General features: G+C 38.2%; 1 protein-coding gene across 2 annotated transcripts in view; it reads right to left on the minus strand.

The window, feature by feature from the left end:
* The window catches only part of GGCT (gamma-glutamylcyclotransferase), a 75,919-nt gene that overhangs the window by 14,475 nt on the left and 43,400 nt on the right, over positions 1-18,044 (minus strand). The window contains exons 2-5 of one of the 2 annotated variants that reach the window (XM_034404090.3): positions 4,916-6,016; positions 3,481-3,515; positions 1,975-2,145; positions 453-598 (exon numbers count right to left, since the gene is read on the minus strand). In XM_034404090.3, coding sequence (XP_034259981.1) covers positions 453-598; positions 1,975-2,136 — 308 coding nt within the window. In that variant the 5' untranslated portion in view covers positions 2,137-2,145; positions 3,481-3,515; positions 4,916-6,016. Of the gene's footprint in view, positions 1-452; positions 599-1,974; positions 2,146-3,480; positions 3,516-3,955; positions 4,160-4,915; positions 6,017-18,044 lie in introns of those variants that run through there. The other variant, XM_034404089.3, reaches the window with a different exon arrangement.

The following is an 18,044-nucleotide window of genomic DNA, read 5'->3' on the forward strand; positions in this document are numbered from 1 at the left end:
CCTTTCTTGCCACAGTTGCTAAGTGAATCATTGCAGCTATTAAGTTAGCAACACAATTGTTAAGTGAATCTGCCTTCCCCATTGACTTTGCTTGTCAGAAAATCACAAAAGGAGCTCAAATGACCCTAAGACACTGCAACCATCATAAATATGAGTCAGTTGCCAAAAGTCTGAATTGTGATTACATGACCGTGGGGCTATTGCAACAGTCTTAAGTGCGAAAATGGTCATAAGCCACTTTTTCAGTGGTGTTGTAACTTTGAACAGTCCCTAAATGAACTATTATAAATTGAGGACTATGGTACTGTACTTGGAACCTCTGTAATTAAAGGATTTTTTTTAGCTTGGGCAAATCTTGAGAAGTATACAACAAACATCTTAACAACATAAAATCTTAACAATATAAACTGTGCGTACATTGATAGACAAGGGAAGAACTATATGTAACACACCTATCCAGAGAATATAAATCGCTAGTATTCATTTTCCATATTATCCCCCATACTTCTTCACCAGGGCTATAGACAATAGTAGCTGTACCTCCTTTCCACTGAAGACTTGGTTTCCCTTGATGAGAGCCAAAAGCAAGTTTATAATCCTGTGAATTAAAACAGGAAAGTCAATAATATCCAGTTTTAAGTTTCTTGTTTTCCTATATTATAGTGAATAAAACATTTAGAAAGACAAAAGAAGCAGATTGGAAAAAAATGTTTCTTAGGACACATACCTAATTAAAATTCCATCTATAGAAATTTTTACTTAGAAATTTATTTATTTATTTATTTATTTATTTATTTATTTATTTATTTATTTATTTGTCATATTCATATGCCGCCCTTCTCCCGAAGGACTCGGGGCAGCTCACAAAATAAGCAATCCAACAATAAATAGAATTAAAATGGTACAATCCAATTTAAAACCCCAAATCCCCAGATTAAAATACATGGCAGATCAGGAAATTTGCTGAAAAAGCCATGTCTTTCGGTCGGCGCGGAAGGTGCGGAGGTCGGGGGCCATCCGGAGCCCAGTGGGTAAACCATTCCAGAAGGAAATGAGATCAAGAAGAAAAAAGCCACAACAAGCTACATTTCTGTAGGTGGAAATTGACTTGAAATCTATGTTTTGAATACTTGCAACAACAAACAACTAATTGGGCAACTAACTGGCTTTCAAACATTAGTGTTGTGACTTCGACCCCCGAGCCCGTTTTATCGGAGGGAGAAGACTCTGAAAATGAAGGAGAGGAGTTGGCAAGGCCTCCCTCTCCAGGACCCTCCTCTCTGGCAATGCCTCAAGTGTCTTCCGAAGAAGAAGAGATAAGCCAGAGCCAGGCACTTCCGAGCAGCCGCAGTTAGACAGCGATGGAGATAAGTCTTGGCTGGATCCCCGACAGCGTCGGAAAGACAAGCGCGCGCAGCAGAGAAGGAGGCGTGCCAGAGATTAAGCTGAGTCACTGGACCACACCCCACAGGGGATAAAAGGGGATGTGGTGGCCATTCAGGCTTTGTGATGGACAAAACTGAAAAGCTAGCAAGTCATACTGCGTTTCTGGAACTTCGTTATATGCCTTCCTTGGATTTATTATGGAGTGGACTTGGCAATTCTTTGGCTTTGTGCCCTTATTTTGGTTTATCCGACGGAGGAGGAAAACCTCCCTTTGTGAATAAAGCTTTTGGCAAGCAGCTACTGGGTTGCTGCCAATGCTGTTATCTCAAAGAAATTCCTGACTGCTGATTTTATTAACTCCTGGCTGACTGTTTGTGTGCGTGTGTGAGACGGGGACAGAACAATTAGAGATAAACATTGCTAAACTTTTTTCTCCCTGTTAAAATAATCATAGAAACAAACTCAACAGAGACAGAAGTAAATATTCAATATACAGCCCTTGTATTATATAGTTACAACTTTAAGTATTACTTTCTTACTTACTTACTAATATTGGTATCTAGGAAAGGAGTCAAAGATAGTACAAACCAGTAGTTGTGCTATGGTAAGGAAAACCACAGAAGGGTTTCTTAACATTATTCTTTCCCGCAACAAGTTACTACCATAGGCAAAATAGAGGAAATGTTCACTTCCGCAGTTTTGCAGTTCCAAATCTCCACCTGGTCCAGTACGGTTGATAAAGGCTTCCATCTTTTGAAACTGAACCAAAGAAAATATTAGACATTCACTCAATACAAATTAATTAATCATAGAAACATGGAATATCATAGAATTCTCTTACATTTGAACCTGCAAATAATACATCTATTTTCTCCACCATTCAATAGTTGTTTATAAAGCCTATAATCATTAGTCTGAGAACTATGAGATATTGTCAGCCCTCTAAGTCAGATCAAATGTTGAATCCAAAGGCACCCAAGGAGGCATCACTTCAAGGTATTACAGACACCTTGAAACAATTCTTCCTTAACAGCTGGATGACATCTGTGACAGGAAACCAAGCATTTGCCCTCCCCATAACATCATTCAGGAAACAGGGAGAGAAATAGCTCTTGGCCCAGATATTGTTTATAGTTTTTGCTGGAACTGAAATTGTTTCTCAAGATGTGTGCATTGGATAGTAATCAAAACCAGAGACTAATGAGTAACTTGTAAGAAGAAAACATCACATAATATTACTCTGTTCAGCCAGAATACAAAGCTGTGATTTGCTCAACAATGATTTCTTACTAAAAACTAAAGAAACTACTTAATGGTTTAGTATGTTTTATGAACTTTAGGAAGTCTGTCTCTTCAATAAAAAGACCTGAAGGCTGCAAAATATAACAAATTTCTCCCTAAATAAGATGTAACATACAATTCCAAACAACTCCATTTATATCCTGGCAATGAGATAGCTTTTTAAAGATAGCACAAATCTTTTTCTACTGAGGTATAACCATACTCATCATAGGATATGTGGTCAGTTTATTATCTTGTGATATTGTTCTGTAATGTTTCAAGGTGAAATTTAGCCCAACAAAGAATGAATTCTTTTTGGCTATGCATTTCTAACCAGTAACCAATTCATATCAAAGTGCTAGTTCAGATAGCTCAACTGCTAATATGACAAAGCACATCCAGAAACATTCCTACAGATTGCACAACAAATACAATGAAAACAAGAGTTATCTAAAGGATAGGCAGGAAGGGGAGAGCCATGCTCCTCTGGATGCTTCTAGCTCGAACTTCCAGTCAACAAAGTGAGGAAGTCTGGAGTCTGTATTTCAGAAGCATCCAGACGACCACAGATTATCTTAAAAAATAGAATTGCATCTGACTTTCTTAGTTGCATTTTGCCATCCTAAGCGAAAGTCAAGTAATTGTGCAGACAAATTCAAATAAGTGCTTCAATGACACTTTTCTCAACTAATTTCAGGCCTCTGAACGAGGCAGTCTGATACCATATATCAATGCAATATATCTCTCTTATTCTGGCACTGCCCAGGTGCAATCTTGGGCATATAAAATCTGTTAGGACTTGTTACTCATTACCTTGGAGAGAAGAGAAGCCAGATGATTGCTTTGACCTTAAAAAGAAGCAACAGAGATAGGGCAGGAATTAGTAACAGGGATAACTCATTTGCTGCAAGTTTAATGTTCTGTTGATGCTGGGTGGCTATAATACAGAAGAGCAGAAAAGACATCAATTCGTTTAGCCACCTTTCCTTATATTTTCTCAATCTTTCAGACTCAAGAAGATGAGAGACCAAGTTCCCAAAACATTCCTTCCTTTTTTAAAAAACAAAAGAAGAAGAGAGAAGATCCACAAAGGATTAGCCAATTCCTCAGAGTGAGAACTGAAATTAAGATATCACTGTCATGTTTTATTTCCGGTTCTTGCATATTCCAATATTAAGCACATACTGATCACTGATTCTGAGGAGAAAGAACCAATTCAACCCTACCACACACACACACACCCATCTTCTTGATTCCCGGTTCCTCACTTAACACACGTATTCCTTACCACAAATCACTTGATTCAAGAAACTGCTGTATAGAAAGCCTCCTTCCTTTCGCCTCGCCTGGGCTTTCTCTACGGCACAAACATCACTAACTACCCATGAAGTCCCCTAACAACCCTGAATTCCCACCCCTTTCCCAGCTCTAGACTGCAACCATCCTGCTCCGTCCACACCACTTCCTTATTCAGACCGAAACATCCTACAACAATCATGACGATTCTGCCCATTGGCTAAGCACACGATAGTCCCTACCCTCCAACGCTTCTTATTGGTTCCAAAGAGCTGGAGCAACCTTTCTATGCTTCTTACGATGAGAGAAAGGCCGGTGCTGGCGCTTCAAAGTACTTTTTGTTCTTCGATGGCTTGATTTTATCCGTGCTTTTAGAATTAAATTGAATAAATGGTCTTCTCCTATTGCGCCCCCCCCTCTCTCATCCAAAACTACTTCGTGTTGTGGAGTGTTTGCTATTTCTAGGGTTCAAAATTTTTCCCTAACAATGACAATAAAATAATAGCCTTTTTAAAAATAATTAGCAATAAGCACTTAGACTTATATACTGCTTCACAGCCCGCTCTAAGCGGTTTACAGAGTCAGGATATTGCCCCCAACAATCTGGGTCCTCATTTTACCGACCTTGGAAGGATGGAAGGCTGAGTCAACCTTGAGCTGGGTGAGATTTGAACTGCCAAACTGCAGTCAGTGAGCTGTCAGTAGAAGTAGCTGTCAGTACTGCATTCTAAGCAGTACTAAGAGTCCTGCCGATTAGTGTCCCATCAACCTGCTCAAAGCGGATAGGGCATGCTAGGGGTCTCGTGTGTATGCCTAATTGTTCAATTATGGGGAGGCTGATTAAACATTATGTGCAGCCCATGTCTATGACGGGCCCTATTTCCCCTTGGACACTGGTTTCTGGCACTGTTATCTTGGTTTTGACGGTAAAGGGGTGGATGGCTGCACTTACCATTGGGTTGTCATCACTGCTGCTTTCCCCTATGGGGACTGGAGGAGTTTCGCTGGTTGGAGTTCATTTTGGAGGAGCGGAACTTCCATAGCCTGTCTAGTGAATTGTCCTTTGTTGGGCAGCTTCCGCAGGGTCCTCCATGTTGCAGTCATGGCTGGAGGTCGAGTTCGGGGAACTGGGGCCAGGGCCAAGCATTCTGCAGCCCGGTGCCCATGTTGGCCACATCTGTAGCACTTGACAGTTCCAGACGATGTGGGAGGTGGCACTTCAGCTTTTTTCACCTGGGCTCAGCGTCCCAGGAGACTCCTGGCGGGTTAATCCACAGTCGGCTTCCTGTGGGGGTAAATTTCCAGATCCAAAATGAAGCTGTGTTGTACCACAGTTGTATTTGTTCCAGTACTCCCCTGATGCCACAGGCTTGCCTAAGGTCTGGGTCCAGAGCCTCCTTGAAGGTTTGCACCAGTAGGCATTCTGGGCACTCTCATAGTTTCCCAGCTAGTCTTTGAAACTCTCAAATTAGCTCTTTCACGGGCCTGCTGGCTTGCTTTAAGGCTTTAATCTGGGTCTCTGCTTCCACTTGCTGGGCAACATTGCTAAATCTGGTTTGCATCAGTTGGATGAACTTGTCAGCATCTTCTAGCTCATGGGCTTCTTCATCATGAAGCTCAGCTATGCACTCCCAACACCTCTCCCTCATTCATGCCATCAGTGATGGCAGAAATCAATTCCCAGTCAGATGGGTATTGATTTCCATATTGGTCAATATGGGCCCAGACCCAGTTGAGGAACTAGGCTAACTTCCCAGGGGTTCCATCAAATGTCGCTTGGAACCATGAGGGAGGTCCGGCGGGCTGGGCCTCTTGCTGGCCTTGCACAGGCGGTTGACTGGGCACCTGCTGTTGGACTGGGACCTGCTGTGGGGCCACCGGCACTTGCTGCTGGGCCTGAGCCTGTTCGCGATTATGACCTGGGGCTGCAGTTGTGGCTGCAGCTGGACAGGTGCTTGTTGTGAAGTCATGGTCAGTTGCTGTAAAGGACCGAGTGGCTGGGGAGGCATCAGTTGCTGGACCGGGGCTGACATCCATTGGCACTGCATTCGTCCTTTTTTTAAAAAAAAAAGTTTTTTTAAAACATTTTTAATTTTTTTTTAAAAAAATTATTTTTTTAAACATTTTTTTATTTTTTAAAACATTTAAACATTTAAACAAACATTTAGTACATCATTCATTTCTTCCATGTGACATTTTGGTGTTATCTTCAAAAGTTTCTTCTCTTCTCTACCTCTTCTGTCTTCAATCTCACCAAGTCCATTACAAAACTTTTCCACTAATATAATATTGTAATTACAACAATTTTTTTCCAATCTCTTTTCAAGAACTTATTTGTATCTCTTTTCTTACCAATAATAAAATTTATTCCATATCTTAAAATATTCTGAATCTTCTCTTTCCTTTATCATCATAGTTAATCTATTCATTTCTGCACAATCTAAACATTTTTAAATTACTTCTCCCTCCGAAAGTATATTCTCTACTTTCCAATTTTGTGCATAAACAATCCTTGCCACTGTTATTACCTGTATAATCAAATATATTTTATCTTTACTAATTTTCTCTGGTAAGATACCCAATAGGAATAGTTCTGATTTTAAGTCTACGTTGTTGTATCATTTCCTCCACCCATAACTTAATTTTATTCCAGTAGCTTTTTGCTTCAGGGCATATCCACCACATGTGGTAATATGAACCTGGTAACTGGTGGCATTTCCAACATTTAGCTGATTTATCTTTAAACATTTTTTGCCAGTTTCTCAGGGGGCATATGCCATCTATAAAACATTTTATATTGACTTTCCCCCAGTAGAAAATGTGGCAGGCCTGAAGGCCCAAATGTAAAAGATGACTTCCAGGTCTGACATTATATACTTTACAGTTAATTTAGGAGGAATCCACCACAACTTTCATTTGGATATCATTGTTCCTGGAACACACTAAAGGACAGCATCTATGTCTTCCTTATCCAGTTTGATAATGGGTGCAATTGGTATTTGAAATTAAAATGTGAAATGTCATGAGCCTACATTGCAATTTTCAGTCTGAAATCTTAGTCTTTAGATTTGTTTTGCCTTCAGAACATTTCTTGAGTCCCTGTCCATTTTGAATATTTGTTTAGTATTAGAACTTGAAGGATAATGTTGTACCTTAAATATATGTACCATGCTTTCTTGCTGCTACAGTAATAATCAAATAAGTTTTTACATTCTAAATATGCAAAATGTTAATTGACAAATTAAAGGCCTTATCTCATCCAACCAACACACCAGCATTGGGCAATGTGGTTAGGTAGTTTTCGCATAAGATAATAAACCACGAACAAGCCACCCATGCTTTTATTTAGCAAGTTTTATGAATGTAGTGGATATAATTAATATATAATACACCATTATTAGATCATTGATCTGTTGCTATAACAAGGATTCAGCTGGGTCTCTAGTCCGACTAAGGCTTGGTGAGCCAATGTGAGACTCTGCAAAAGCCAGCCACAGAGGTATATCCTAATTTTAAAGTGTTCTGCCTGCCGGATTGGTGCATTCCTGAAATGTTGTTCAAGGCCCATAACATAGGCATTTTAACTATCATCTTTATCATAAGATGTGACTCCCAATCGAAAAGGAAGATATGAACACTCTATATACTGTAAGATATTAGATTATGTGCAGAATTCCATTGCTGAATTTTTATCAGTGTTTTAAGGTTAATGGTACTAGAAAATTGCTTCAGTAAGAAAGAGATTGTCAATTTGGGTTCAATTGTATTTAAGTATTTTCCAGTTGACAATTATGGTAACTTTCTTCTACATGAAGTTTGGTTTTAAGAACAATTTATTTCTCCAAGCTGACAGTACTATAGTCACTTAAATTGTTTGAAGTCTCAATCAGTAACTAAATATAGGATCTATTATATGATCATAGAGTGTTTTAATGCACAAATAATTAACCCATTATACAGTACTTACTGGTGTACTCTTACTAGAGATAAAATAAGCCACCAAGATATGTTAGAAATAACAAAAAAAAAATAAAGAAAATAAGATGTTTGTATGAACACTTTGGAAATTCGAGAGACTATTTCTGAAGTTGACGTCTTAGAATTAGGAATAGTCTTTAGGGATTACAGGTGGTCTTCGATTTACAACAGTTCATTTAGTGACCATTCAAAGTTACAACCGCACTGAAAAAAGTGACTTGACTGTTTTTCACACTTATGACCTTTGTAGCATCCCCATGATCATGTGATCAAAATTCAGATGCTTGGCAACTAACTCATAACTGTTGCTGTGTCCCAAGATCATGTGAACATCTTTTGCAACCTTTTGACAAGCAAAATCAATGGGGAAGTCAGATTCACATAAAACCGTGTTACTAAGTTATCAACTGCTGCAATTCTCTTAACAACTGTGACAAGAAATGACATAAAATGGGACAAAACTCACTTAACCAATATCTCACTTAACAAATTTTGGGTTCAGTTGTGTTTGTAAGTTGAGGGCTACCTGTATTCTGCAGGACTTCTTCAGTATAAATCTGAGCTTTTAGAAATTTTTGTAACCTAATTTTTTTATTAATTAGATTTCAACTACTCCAAGTCCCAAGTATGCTATGTTCTTTAGATAAGAAACACAAATATTCCTTTTTCTCAGGGTGTAAAGTTTTGATCATGTTGTGCTATTTAGACTTTTTTTTAACCTATGACTATGAATACCCATGTCATGAGTATAGAATTATAACCTTAAAATAGCATTATTTTTCCTTGAATATAATATGAGTGTTAACTGTTTTGAAGATATATATTTGCACACTAAAGTAGATCTATATGCAACTGCACATTGACAGTAAAGTAGGGGATATGAATCAACTTGGTCTTGAGTTTGAGTCCATTCCTGCTTCTGCTGAGGGACATATTGACCCAGGTAGCTCCAAGAAACAGTGGCCAATGGCAGTGTTTCCCAATCTTGATTGAGAAAAGTGCTTGATTATAATTTCCATCATCCTCACCTTATATAGGCAATGAGAACTATAATTTTGACATATCTGAGGAATTAATGTTGAGAAAGACTGATTTATGAAGATGGCCAGTAGCAGTTTTCAGGAAGAAATATCCAATTTAAATAATGATTAACAAAGTTTGTCTAGTGGAAAAGTGATGTAAAATATTAATGATCTCCATAGTGGTATACAAGACAACAAAAGTAAAATAATATTCATATATACCACATTCATTTCTCTTCTTTTTTCCAAGTAACTCAATGCAGAGAATATTTTCCTTTCTTTGTTTTACTATTGTAAAAAAAATGTGAATTAAGCTGTGCTAAGAGATTCTGAATGATTCAAGTTTATTCCCCAGTTGATAACTCATCTCTTCAGAACAACACCATCACAATTTTTATTTAGACAAGAATATTTGGTGTATTGTTTTCAAAAGTAATACTTGAATATACACTGCTCAAAAAAATAAAGGGAACACAAGCAGAAGACATCCAAGATCTGAATGAATGAAATAGCCTTATTAAATACTTTGTTCATTACATACAGTAGTTAAACTTAGCACATTTCACAATGGGGCAGACAGCATTCCCAACTCCTCCTCCTGGAGTCCTTGAGGATGCGAAGCATCAGCTTCAAATGGCCCAGCCAGTGTCTCTGGGCGGAGAAAAGTTGTGTGCCTCCCAACAAAGGCCAGAAAAAGAGGCAAGTAGAGGAGTGCTTTGCTCCCATCCTGGAATATGGAATGGGTCTCCATCAGCCGCAGTCGCCCTTCTCAGGACTGGTGAGGACTAATTGGGAGGGGAGGGTGAGGGGTGGGGTGGGGGGCAGACAGCTGACAGGAAGCCACAGCAGCGGGATGAAAGATCTTCACTTATCTGGGAACCTGAAATGACTCTTGATTTAAATCTTATGGTAAAAAGCACCCAAAGAAGAAGAAAGAACAACATCAGCAAAAAAACAAAAACAATACCAACCCTCGCCTGTTTTTGGGAATGGTTAAAGAGGGAACACACGCGCGCACACACACACACACACACATGAGAGAGAGGGAGGGAGAGGGAAGAAAAGAGATGAGAGATGAGAGAGAGATGAGAAAGAGAGGGAGGGAGGGAGAAAGAAAGAGAGAGAGAGAAATGAGAGAGATGGGGAGAAAGAAAAAGAGATGAGAGAGAGGAGATGAGAGAGAAAGAGATGAGAAACAGAGAGGGAGAAAAAAAGAAAGAGAGAGAGAGAGATGAGAGAGAGGGGGGAGAAAGAAAAAGAGATGAGAGATGAGAGAGAGGGAGAAAGAGAGATGAGAAAGAGGGAGAAAGATTGAGGGAGAAAGAGAGAAGGGAAGAAAGAAAAAGGGAGAGAGAAAGAGATGTGAGAGAGATGAAAAAGAGGGAGAGGGAGAGAAAAAGAGATGAGAGAGATGAGATGAGAGAGAAAGAGGGGGAGAAAGAGATGAGAGAGAGAGAGATGAGAAAGAGAGTGAGAGAAAGAGAAAGATGAGAGAGAGAGACGAGAAAAAGATGAGAGATGAGAAAGAGAGAGGGAGAAAGAAAGAAAGAAAGAAGAGAGAGAGAGAGAGAGACAGATGAGAGAGAGAGATGTGTGAGAGGAAATGAGAAAGAGAGAGAGAGAGTGAGAGAGACAGAGAGACAGAGAGACAAAGAGACAGATATCTGTTTAAAAGAAAATACCAGGAGCCACAAAATCTGAGTAGGCGTGGCTGGGGGGAGTGTCATGTGACTGGGTGGGAGTGAGTGATGTCAAGTTGGCCATGCCCACCCAGGTTTTGTGGCTCCCAGTGTTTTCTTTTCTGTGGGAAACGGGTCCAAATGGCTCTTTGAGTGTTTAAGGTTGCAGACCCCTAGTATATCCTATCCCATGCTATGTAGAGTCCAATCAAGTACTACAAAATTAGAAATCAGTTCTGTATTTAATTTTCATGATAGTTCCTATAATGGGACTTGAATCCTTGCTTGGATAGGCCATGAATTCTCCATGCATGCTACTCTTGAGCTCTTCACCCCTGTCAGATGCCATGCTATTTGACTAGTAAAGTGGTGCTTTGCATTGCCAAGGTGTTGAATTTCCCATCTGCAGGGAGCCATGACCTTTGTCACTCTACATCAGGGGTGTCAAACTCAAGGCCTCTGGGCTGGATCTGGCCTGCAGGGCCATCCTGGCCTACCCAGTGTGAAGAGGAAAGATTGGGCCAGTGTTGCTTCGGCCCAATCTACCCAATGCGAAGAGAAAATATGCCAGTTTGGGGAATGGCATTAAGCTGGCCATGCCTACCCAATTGGCCACACACACCCAGTCACACACACCCCTGCTCCCCGAGGTAAGCTACAGCCTTGATGCAGTCCTCAGTGAAATTGGTTTGACACCCTTGCTCTATATAGTACTTGCTTCAGTGGTGGGTTGCTACCAGTTTGCCCTGGATTGGGCGAACTGGTAGTGGTGGCGGCAGCAGGAGGCTCCGTCCACCCGCCTGGATGCTTCTGTGCATGTGCAGAAGCATCGCGCACGCAAGTGCATGTGCCCCCACGAGCAAACCAGTAGCAATAGGTTTTGAAACCTGCCTTTGACTTGCTTGATAGTGATCTACTAGGAAGTTAATGAAAGGCTCTTAGTAGGTTCTTCATCATTTATGGAAGATGCTAAGTAGTGTGACAATTGCCCAAAAAATTGCCAGTAGGCAGTTTCATAAATTGTGAGGTACGATGGTATGCCTATCACAGAAGATATAAAAATGATTTTTCTATTTTTGACATTTGTAAGAAATGTTTTGCTCTTGATGTTCTTGCTTTTAGGAAATTGAAATATGAGAACCTCTAACCTGGCATGATAGCCAACAGTTTAGCATATCTGGAAGAAGACTCACCTCTTTGGCTGGGTAATAAGTGGTTAAACTGCCCTCAGATTCCTGCTCCCACTCCTTGTATATATTTAAATCTAAACACTGGTATGATGAAGTAAGTGAAAATTATTATTCACTTTCTTTAAGCTAAATATATAATTCCCCTGAAATGTAACTTTGTAAATTTATTAGTCCATAAAAGGGGAACTGTGTGGTAGATTGTAGGTCAAATGGAAAATAATTAACTTGCATTCTCCCCATTTCTAACAGAATATACTAGGCATTAGTATAATTAAATGAACAAATAAAGGCATGTTACTCTGCTCCTTAAGAAACTGAATTTGTTTACAAAGTGACGTACCATAATTGCTTTTTCTTTAAGAATACAGAAAAATATCCTTTTTTTGGGTGGGCACTCAGAAAGCCATTCAGTATTTCCTACTTATGACTGCTCACTCAGTTCAGCATTCAGTTTAATTTCTTCACATGTTAAAACATAACATTTCTTCGCATGTTAAAAACTGTACCTGCATGTATATCAAACATTTCTCTCTCTAAATTTGATTTTTTTGTTTTAGAAACCTGCATCCTCAGAGATGTTTGCAGAATGTGCTAAAAAATGTCACATTAAAAATGAGCAAAGTCATTTCAGTCAAAGCCATACACTCATCTTTATCTTTTAATCATACTCTGTGGATGCCTTTTTACATTCTGCAGTTTACTTTGATGGTCACAGATACAGTTCTGTGAATGCAAATACCCCACTTACCATTGCTTTAACCACTTAGATCAGGAGTGTCAAACTCGATTTCATTGAGGGCTGCATCAGGGTTGTATTTGACCACAGGGTGCCAGGGTGGCTGTGGCCATGGTGGGCATGGCCAGCTTGACATCACTTGTGTCAGGGGTGCCTGTGGTGGCCAGAGCACTCTGCCAGCAAAATGGGCTCCTGAGCTCCGCTTTTGGCTGTGATGGCTTCTTGCAACCCTCTGCCAATGAAAATTGAGCTCAGGAGAGCTTTCTGCAGCCCTCCTGAGCTCTATTTTTGCTGGCAGAGGCACTGCGGGCTGGTCCTTTGCTGTTTCCAGGGCAGCCCCGCAGGCCAGATCTAAGCATCCCGTGGGCTGAATCTGACCCCTGGGCCTTGAGTTTGACACCCCTGGCTTAGATGAAAAAGAGTGTATGTTAAAGATGAGTGTGAAGCACCTATAATTTTTATTTATTAAATTTATATGAAATTTATATGCTGCCCATCTTGCTATTGCCAATGAAGAAATGAATATAGGATATTCATGATCCCAAATCAGAAAATGGACATAAGATTGGATTGGAGGGCAAGTCAATTAAGTTTTAATCCATTGACTGGATTAAAATGTGACAACACATGATCTACTTTCAGTTCATATGCAAAGGTTTCATCAGTAAGGGAAATCTATTAAGTTTTCTACAATATTTTTAATACACAACTTTGATTTGATTTTTTTAAATTTTTTTTTATTTGAAGATACAAACTAAACAAAACAAATCACGACAAAACATACAAAACATGTAAACATATAAACAAAAATTCAAATATATATCAAGTTTATCGTAACTGTACTGTATGTTCTTATTTGTGCTTTTGACTCCTCATTATTATTAGTCTATCTCTTATGTTTATCTTGGTGGTTCATTGTTAACCTGTGTTCGTAGTTTATATTCCTATTACTATATTAGGTCACTCCACTTACTTCCTAATTTTTCCCTTTTCTGCCTTCCAACCAGGTGTACCACTTTTCTCATACTAGGTAGTAATCGTGTTCTTCTCTATTTTGTAATTCCTTTGTGAGTCTGTCCATTTCTGCACATTCCATGATTTTGCTAATTACTTTATCTTCCATTGGTATGTCATTACTTTTCCAATTTTGTGCAAAAATTATTCGCGCTGCTGTCGTTATGTGAATGATTAAGTATTTGATTTCCTTTTCATATTGTCCATTTATTATACCTAATAGAAAGGTTTCTGGCCTTATTTCTATTCTTTGTTGGGTTATTTCTTCTATTTGTTTTCTGATTGTTAGCCAATATTGTTTTGCCACTGGGCAGGTCCACCACATGTGATAATAAGTTCCTTTGTGGAGTTCACATTTCCAGCATGTTGGGGGAGTGTTGGGGAACATTCTTGCCAGTCTGGCCGATGGAAAGTGCCACCTATAAAACATTTTGTACAAATTTTCTTTATAGGGTACAGACATTGTTAATTTATAATTTATTGTCCATAATTTTTCCCAATTGTCTAATTCAATGTTGTAGCCAAAATTCTTTGCCCAAATTATCACCTTAACCACCTCTTCTTCTAATTTATATCCTCGTAGAAAATTGTAAACTTTTTAAATCAATTTGTCTTGTGATGCTTGTAGAATTTTATCTAATTCATATTGGCCGTTTTGGAATCCGAATTGTGCCAAATCTTCCTTATACCTCGATTTTATTTGTAAGTATAGCCACCAGTCAATGTCTGTACCCATGTCCTTCAATTCTTGTCTCATTCTTAGTTCCCCCTGATTGTTTAGCAAGTCTTTGTAAGTTTTCTATTTGGTGTTGTCCATGGCGTTTGGGTAGATCTGAGCTTCCATGGTCGACAACCATTCCGGAATTTTATTGTAGTGTGTTTTTTTGATGCCCTGCCAAGTCTGATATAGTGCATGTCTAATCATCTGTCTCTGGAAATATCCATGTCGTCTATCAGTGCCCTCCCATAGAAATGCATGCCATCCTCGTTCTAGGTCAAATCCTTCCAAATTCAATAATCTTTTATTTTTGAGTTCCATCCATTCTTTGATCCAAATTAATGCTGATGCTTTATAGTATGATTCCCAATCCGGTAGTGCCAGTCCTCCTCTTTCTCTTGTATCCTATAAGTGCTTTATTTTAATTCTTACTTTCTTGCCTTGCCAAATGTAATCTGATATTAATGTATTGAAGTCCTTGAAGAAATTCTTCCCCGGTTTTATTGGGATCACCTGGAATAGGTATAGAATTCAAGGTAGAACATTCATTTTAATTGAGGCGATCTTTCCCAAGAATGACAATTGTAGTTTTTGTCAAGTTTCTAAATCTTTTTAAATTTGTCTTGTTAATTTGTCATAGTTATCTTCTCTAATTGATGAACTTTTATTGGTGAGCCATATTCCTAAATATTTTACTTTCTTTGTCGTCTGTATGCCTAATTTGTCTTCTAATTCCTTTTCTTGTTGACTAGTAAGGTTTTTGGTTAGTATCTTTGTTTTTTGTTTATTGATTTTGAGTCCGGCTACTCTCACATATTTTTCTATTTGGTCTAATAATTTAATGCCGGTTGTTATTGGTTGCTCTGTAATAAATACGATGTAATTGTCGAAAGCCTGTAATTTGTATTCTTCCCTCTTAATTTTTAGACCTTTTATTTCTTTATCTCTTCTAATTTCCTTCAAAAGTGTTTCCAGAGCTAGTATAAATAACAGGGGGACAGAAGGCACTCCTGTCTCACCCCTTTTGATATTGGAAATTGTTCTGTCAAATCACCATTTATTGCTATTTTTGCTGTTTGTGAAGAATATATTTTCTTTATCATATTTATGAATTTATCGCTGAATTTCATAGCTTCCAGTTGTAGTGTGAGAAATTTCCAGTTTAAGTTATCGAAGGCCTTCTGTGCATCTAAAAAAATTAAGGCCGATTGTTTATCTACATTCATTTCATAATATTCTAATATGTCAATTATTAATCTCATATTATTTCTTATCTGTCTCTTTGGGATAAAGCCGTTTTGGTCCGAATGGATGTATTCATTAATTATTTTCTTGATTCTTTCTGTGATAATTGATGTAAATAATTTGTAATCCTCATTTAAAAGTGATATCGGTCTATAGTTTTTAATATGTGTATGGTCAGTCTCTTCTTTTGGTATCAATGTAATAATGGCCTCTGTCCAAGAATTAGGGATTGTGGCTTCCAGAATTGCATCGTTAAATACTCCAAGTAGGATTTCGTCTATTGAGCGTTGGCAATTTTATTTATTTTCTGTTTCTTCCTCACCTCTATTACTTCTGTTATCGTAATTGGCCTATCCAACAAGTCTCTATGTGCTTCTTCTAACTCTTTGATATCAGCTTTGTTTAGATATTGTCTAATATCTTCTTCTGAGGAGTCTTTCTGTTTGTGTAGTTTTTGGAAAAATGTTCTTGCTATGTTCTTTTTATTCTCGTTCCTGTAGTGTATCTCTCCTGCATCATCCTTAGTTGATGTATTGTCCTTCTCTCTTTTTCTTTCTTTAGCTTGTACGCCAACCATCGTCCCGTCTTATTTGCCTATTCAAAGTGATTTTGTTTCACTAATTTAATTTTCCTGACTATTTCTGTTTGTGTAATTAAATTTATTTTATGTTTTATCAGATCTATTTGTTCTTTGATCCTTTTATTTTGGGGTTCGTTCTGTAACTCGGATTCGTACTCTTTGAGTTCTTTCAGCAAGTTGTCTTTTTTCTGTTGTTTTTCTTTGTTTTTTTTCGCCAAATATGCTATTGTCAGACCTCTTATATAGGCTGTTGCCGTGTCCCATAGGTTTTGAAGGGATGTTTGCTCATTATTGTTAATCTCGAAAAATATTTTCATTTCTTTTTCTATCATTTGTATGTATTCTTTATCCTTTAAAATGTTAGTGTTCATCATCCATCTCTTCTTCTTCCAGTAGCCTTTCCAAGTTATTTTTAACGGACTATGGTCTGCCCATGTGTTTGTCATTATTTCTATTTCTTCTAGGTCTTTCCTACGGTCTGTTGTCATCCAGGCCATATCTATCCTGGACCAGGATAGATGTGGATTGGAATAAAACATGTACTGTTTTTTTTTTCTTTATTTATTTTCCTCCAAGCATCCTGAAGACACAATTCTTGCGCCATTTCCTTAAAGGTATCTGAGAGGGTCTTTTTCCTAGTTTTATTTTTCCTAGTACTCCAATAGTCTTTTTCTGTATCTGAGATTGCATTAAAGTCGCCTACCAGGCAGATATTCTCATAATCCAAGTCTTTAGCTATATTATGTATGTTTTTGAAGAAGGCACGTTGATTCTCATTTGGGGCATAAATCGAGATTAATAATATTGTTTTTAATTCTGTTTGTATTTCGATCATTAGGACTCTTTCCTTCATTATCAGCATATACCTGTTTTGTTTTTAAGTGTTTTTTAATGTAAACTGCAATGCCTCTTTTTTTTGTTCTGCTAATGAGGTGTAAAGGTTTCCTAATCTTGTGTTTTCTAATATCCTTTGATGTTGTTTTTTTGATATGTACTTCCTGTACATTAATTGTGTCCATTTCCAATTTTTGTAATTTGGTGAATGTCTGGGTCCTTTTGATTGGGGCGCTTAATCCGTTTATATTTATTGAAATCATTTTTATTTCCTGTTCCATCTTCTTCCTATCTATTTGTTGTCTTTAGTTTCCTTGTGTTTCTTGTTATTCTTTGCGTTTTCCCCCTTGCTCCTTCTCTCTCCATTTTTTCTCTTTTCAATCTTCTCTTCTCCTCTTGTTCCTCTTCTGTTTCTTCTGTGGGTAATTCTTCCTGGCTCTTATTTTCCGATTCCTCTCTGGATTCTTGGTCTTCTTCCAGGCCAAAATATTGGTCGAAAAATTCCTGGGCGCCTTCCAGATTGTCTATTTTAACTTTCTTATCCTGCCACGAAATTAAAATGCCATCTGGTAATAACCAATGGAACATTACTTTGTGTTTATTTAGTTGTGATGTGAGGAAGTTGTAGTTTTTTCTCTGGTCTCTTACACGTCTCGGGATTTGTTTCAGCGTTATTATTTCCTTTCCTTTGTAGACAATTACTTCCTCTCTTATTTTTCTATATATCTCCTCTTTTATCGTTTTCTTTGTGAATTGAATGTGCACTTCTTTGGGCAGCTTGTTCCTGCGTGCGTAGTTAGTGTGCACCCTGTAAACTTCGTCTATATCCCTTTGTATGTCATCCATATCTCTTCGTGTTGTTTCAGCCAAAATCTCTGTAATAATCTCTCCCAGGTTTTCTTCTTTGGTTTCTGCTATATTCTGGAATCTTAAATAAAATGATGCCTTCTCCATTTCCAAGAAAGTAAGTGAGTCTTCCAGTTCTCGATTACTTGCTATCTGTTGTTGTTCCAGCATTTCTACTTTCTTAACCGTCTGTTCCATTTTGAGTTCTGTCTTTTGTATCCTTTGTTCGTTTTTGGCAA

Source organism: Pantherophis guttatus, chromosome 4 (assembly GCF_059756535.1).
Source record: "Pantherophis guttatus breed Tessera chromosome 4, ASM5975653v1, whole genome shotgun sequence".
NCBI lineage: Eukaryota > Metazoa > Chordata > Lepidosauria > Squamata > Colubridae > Pantherophis > Pantherophis guttatus.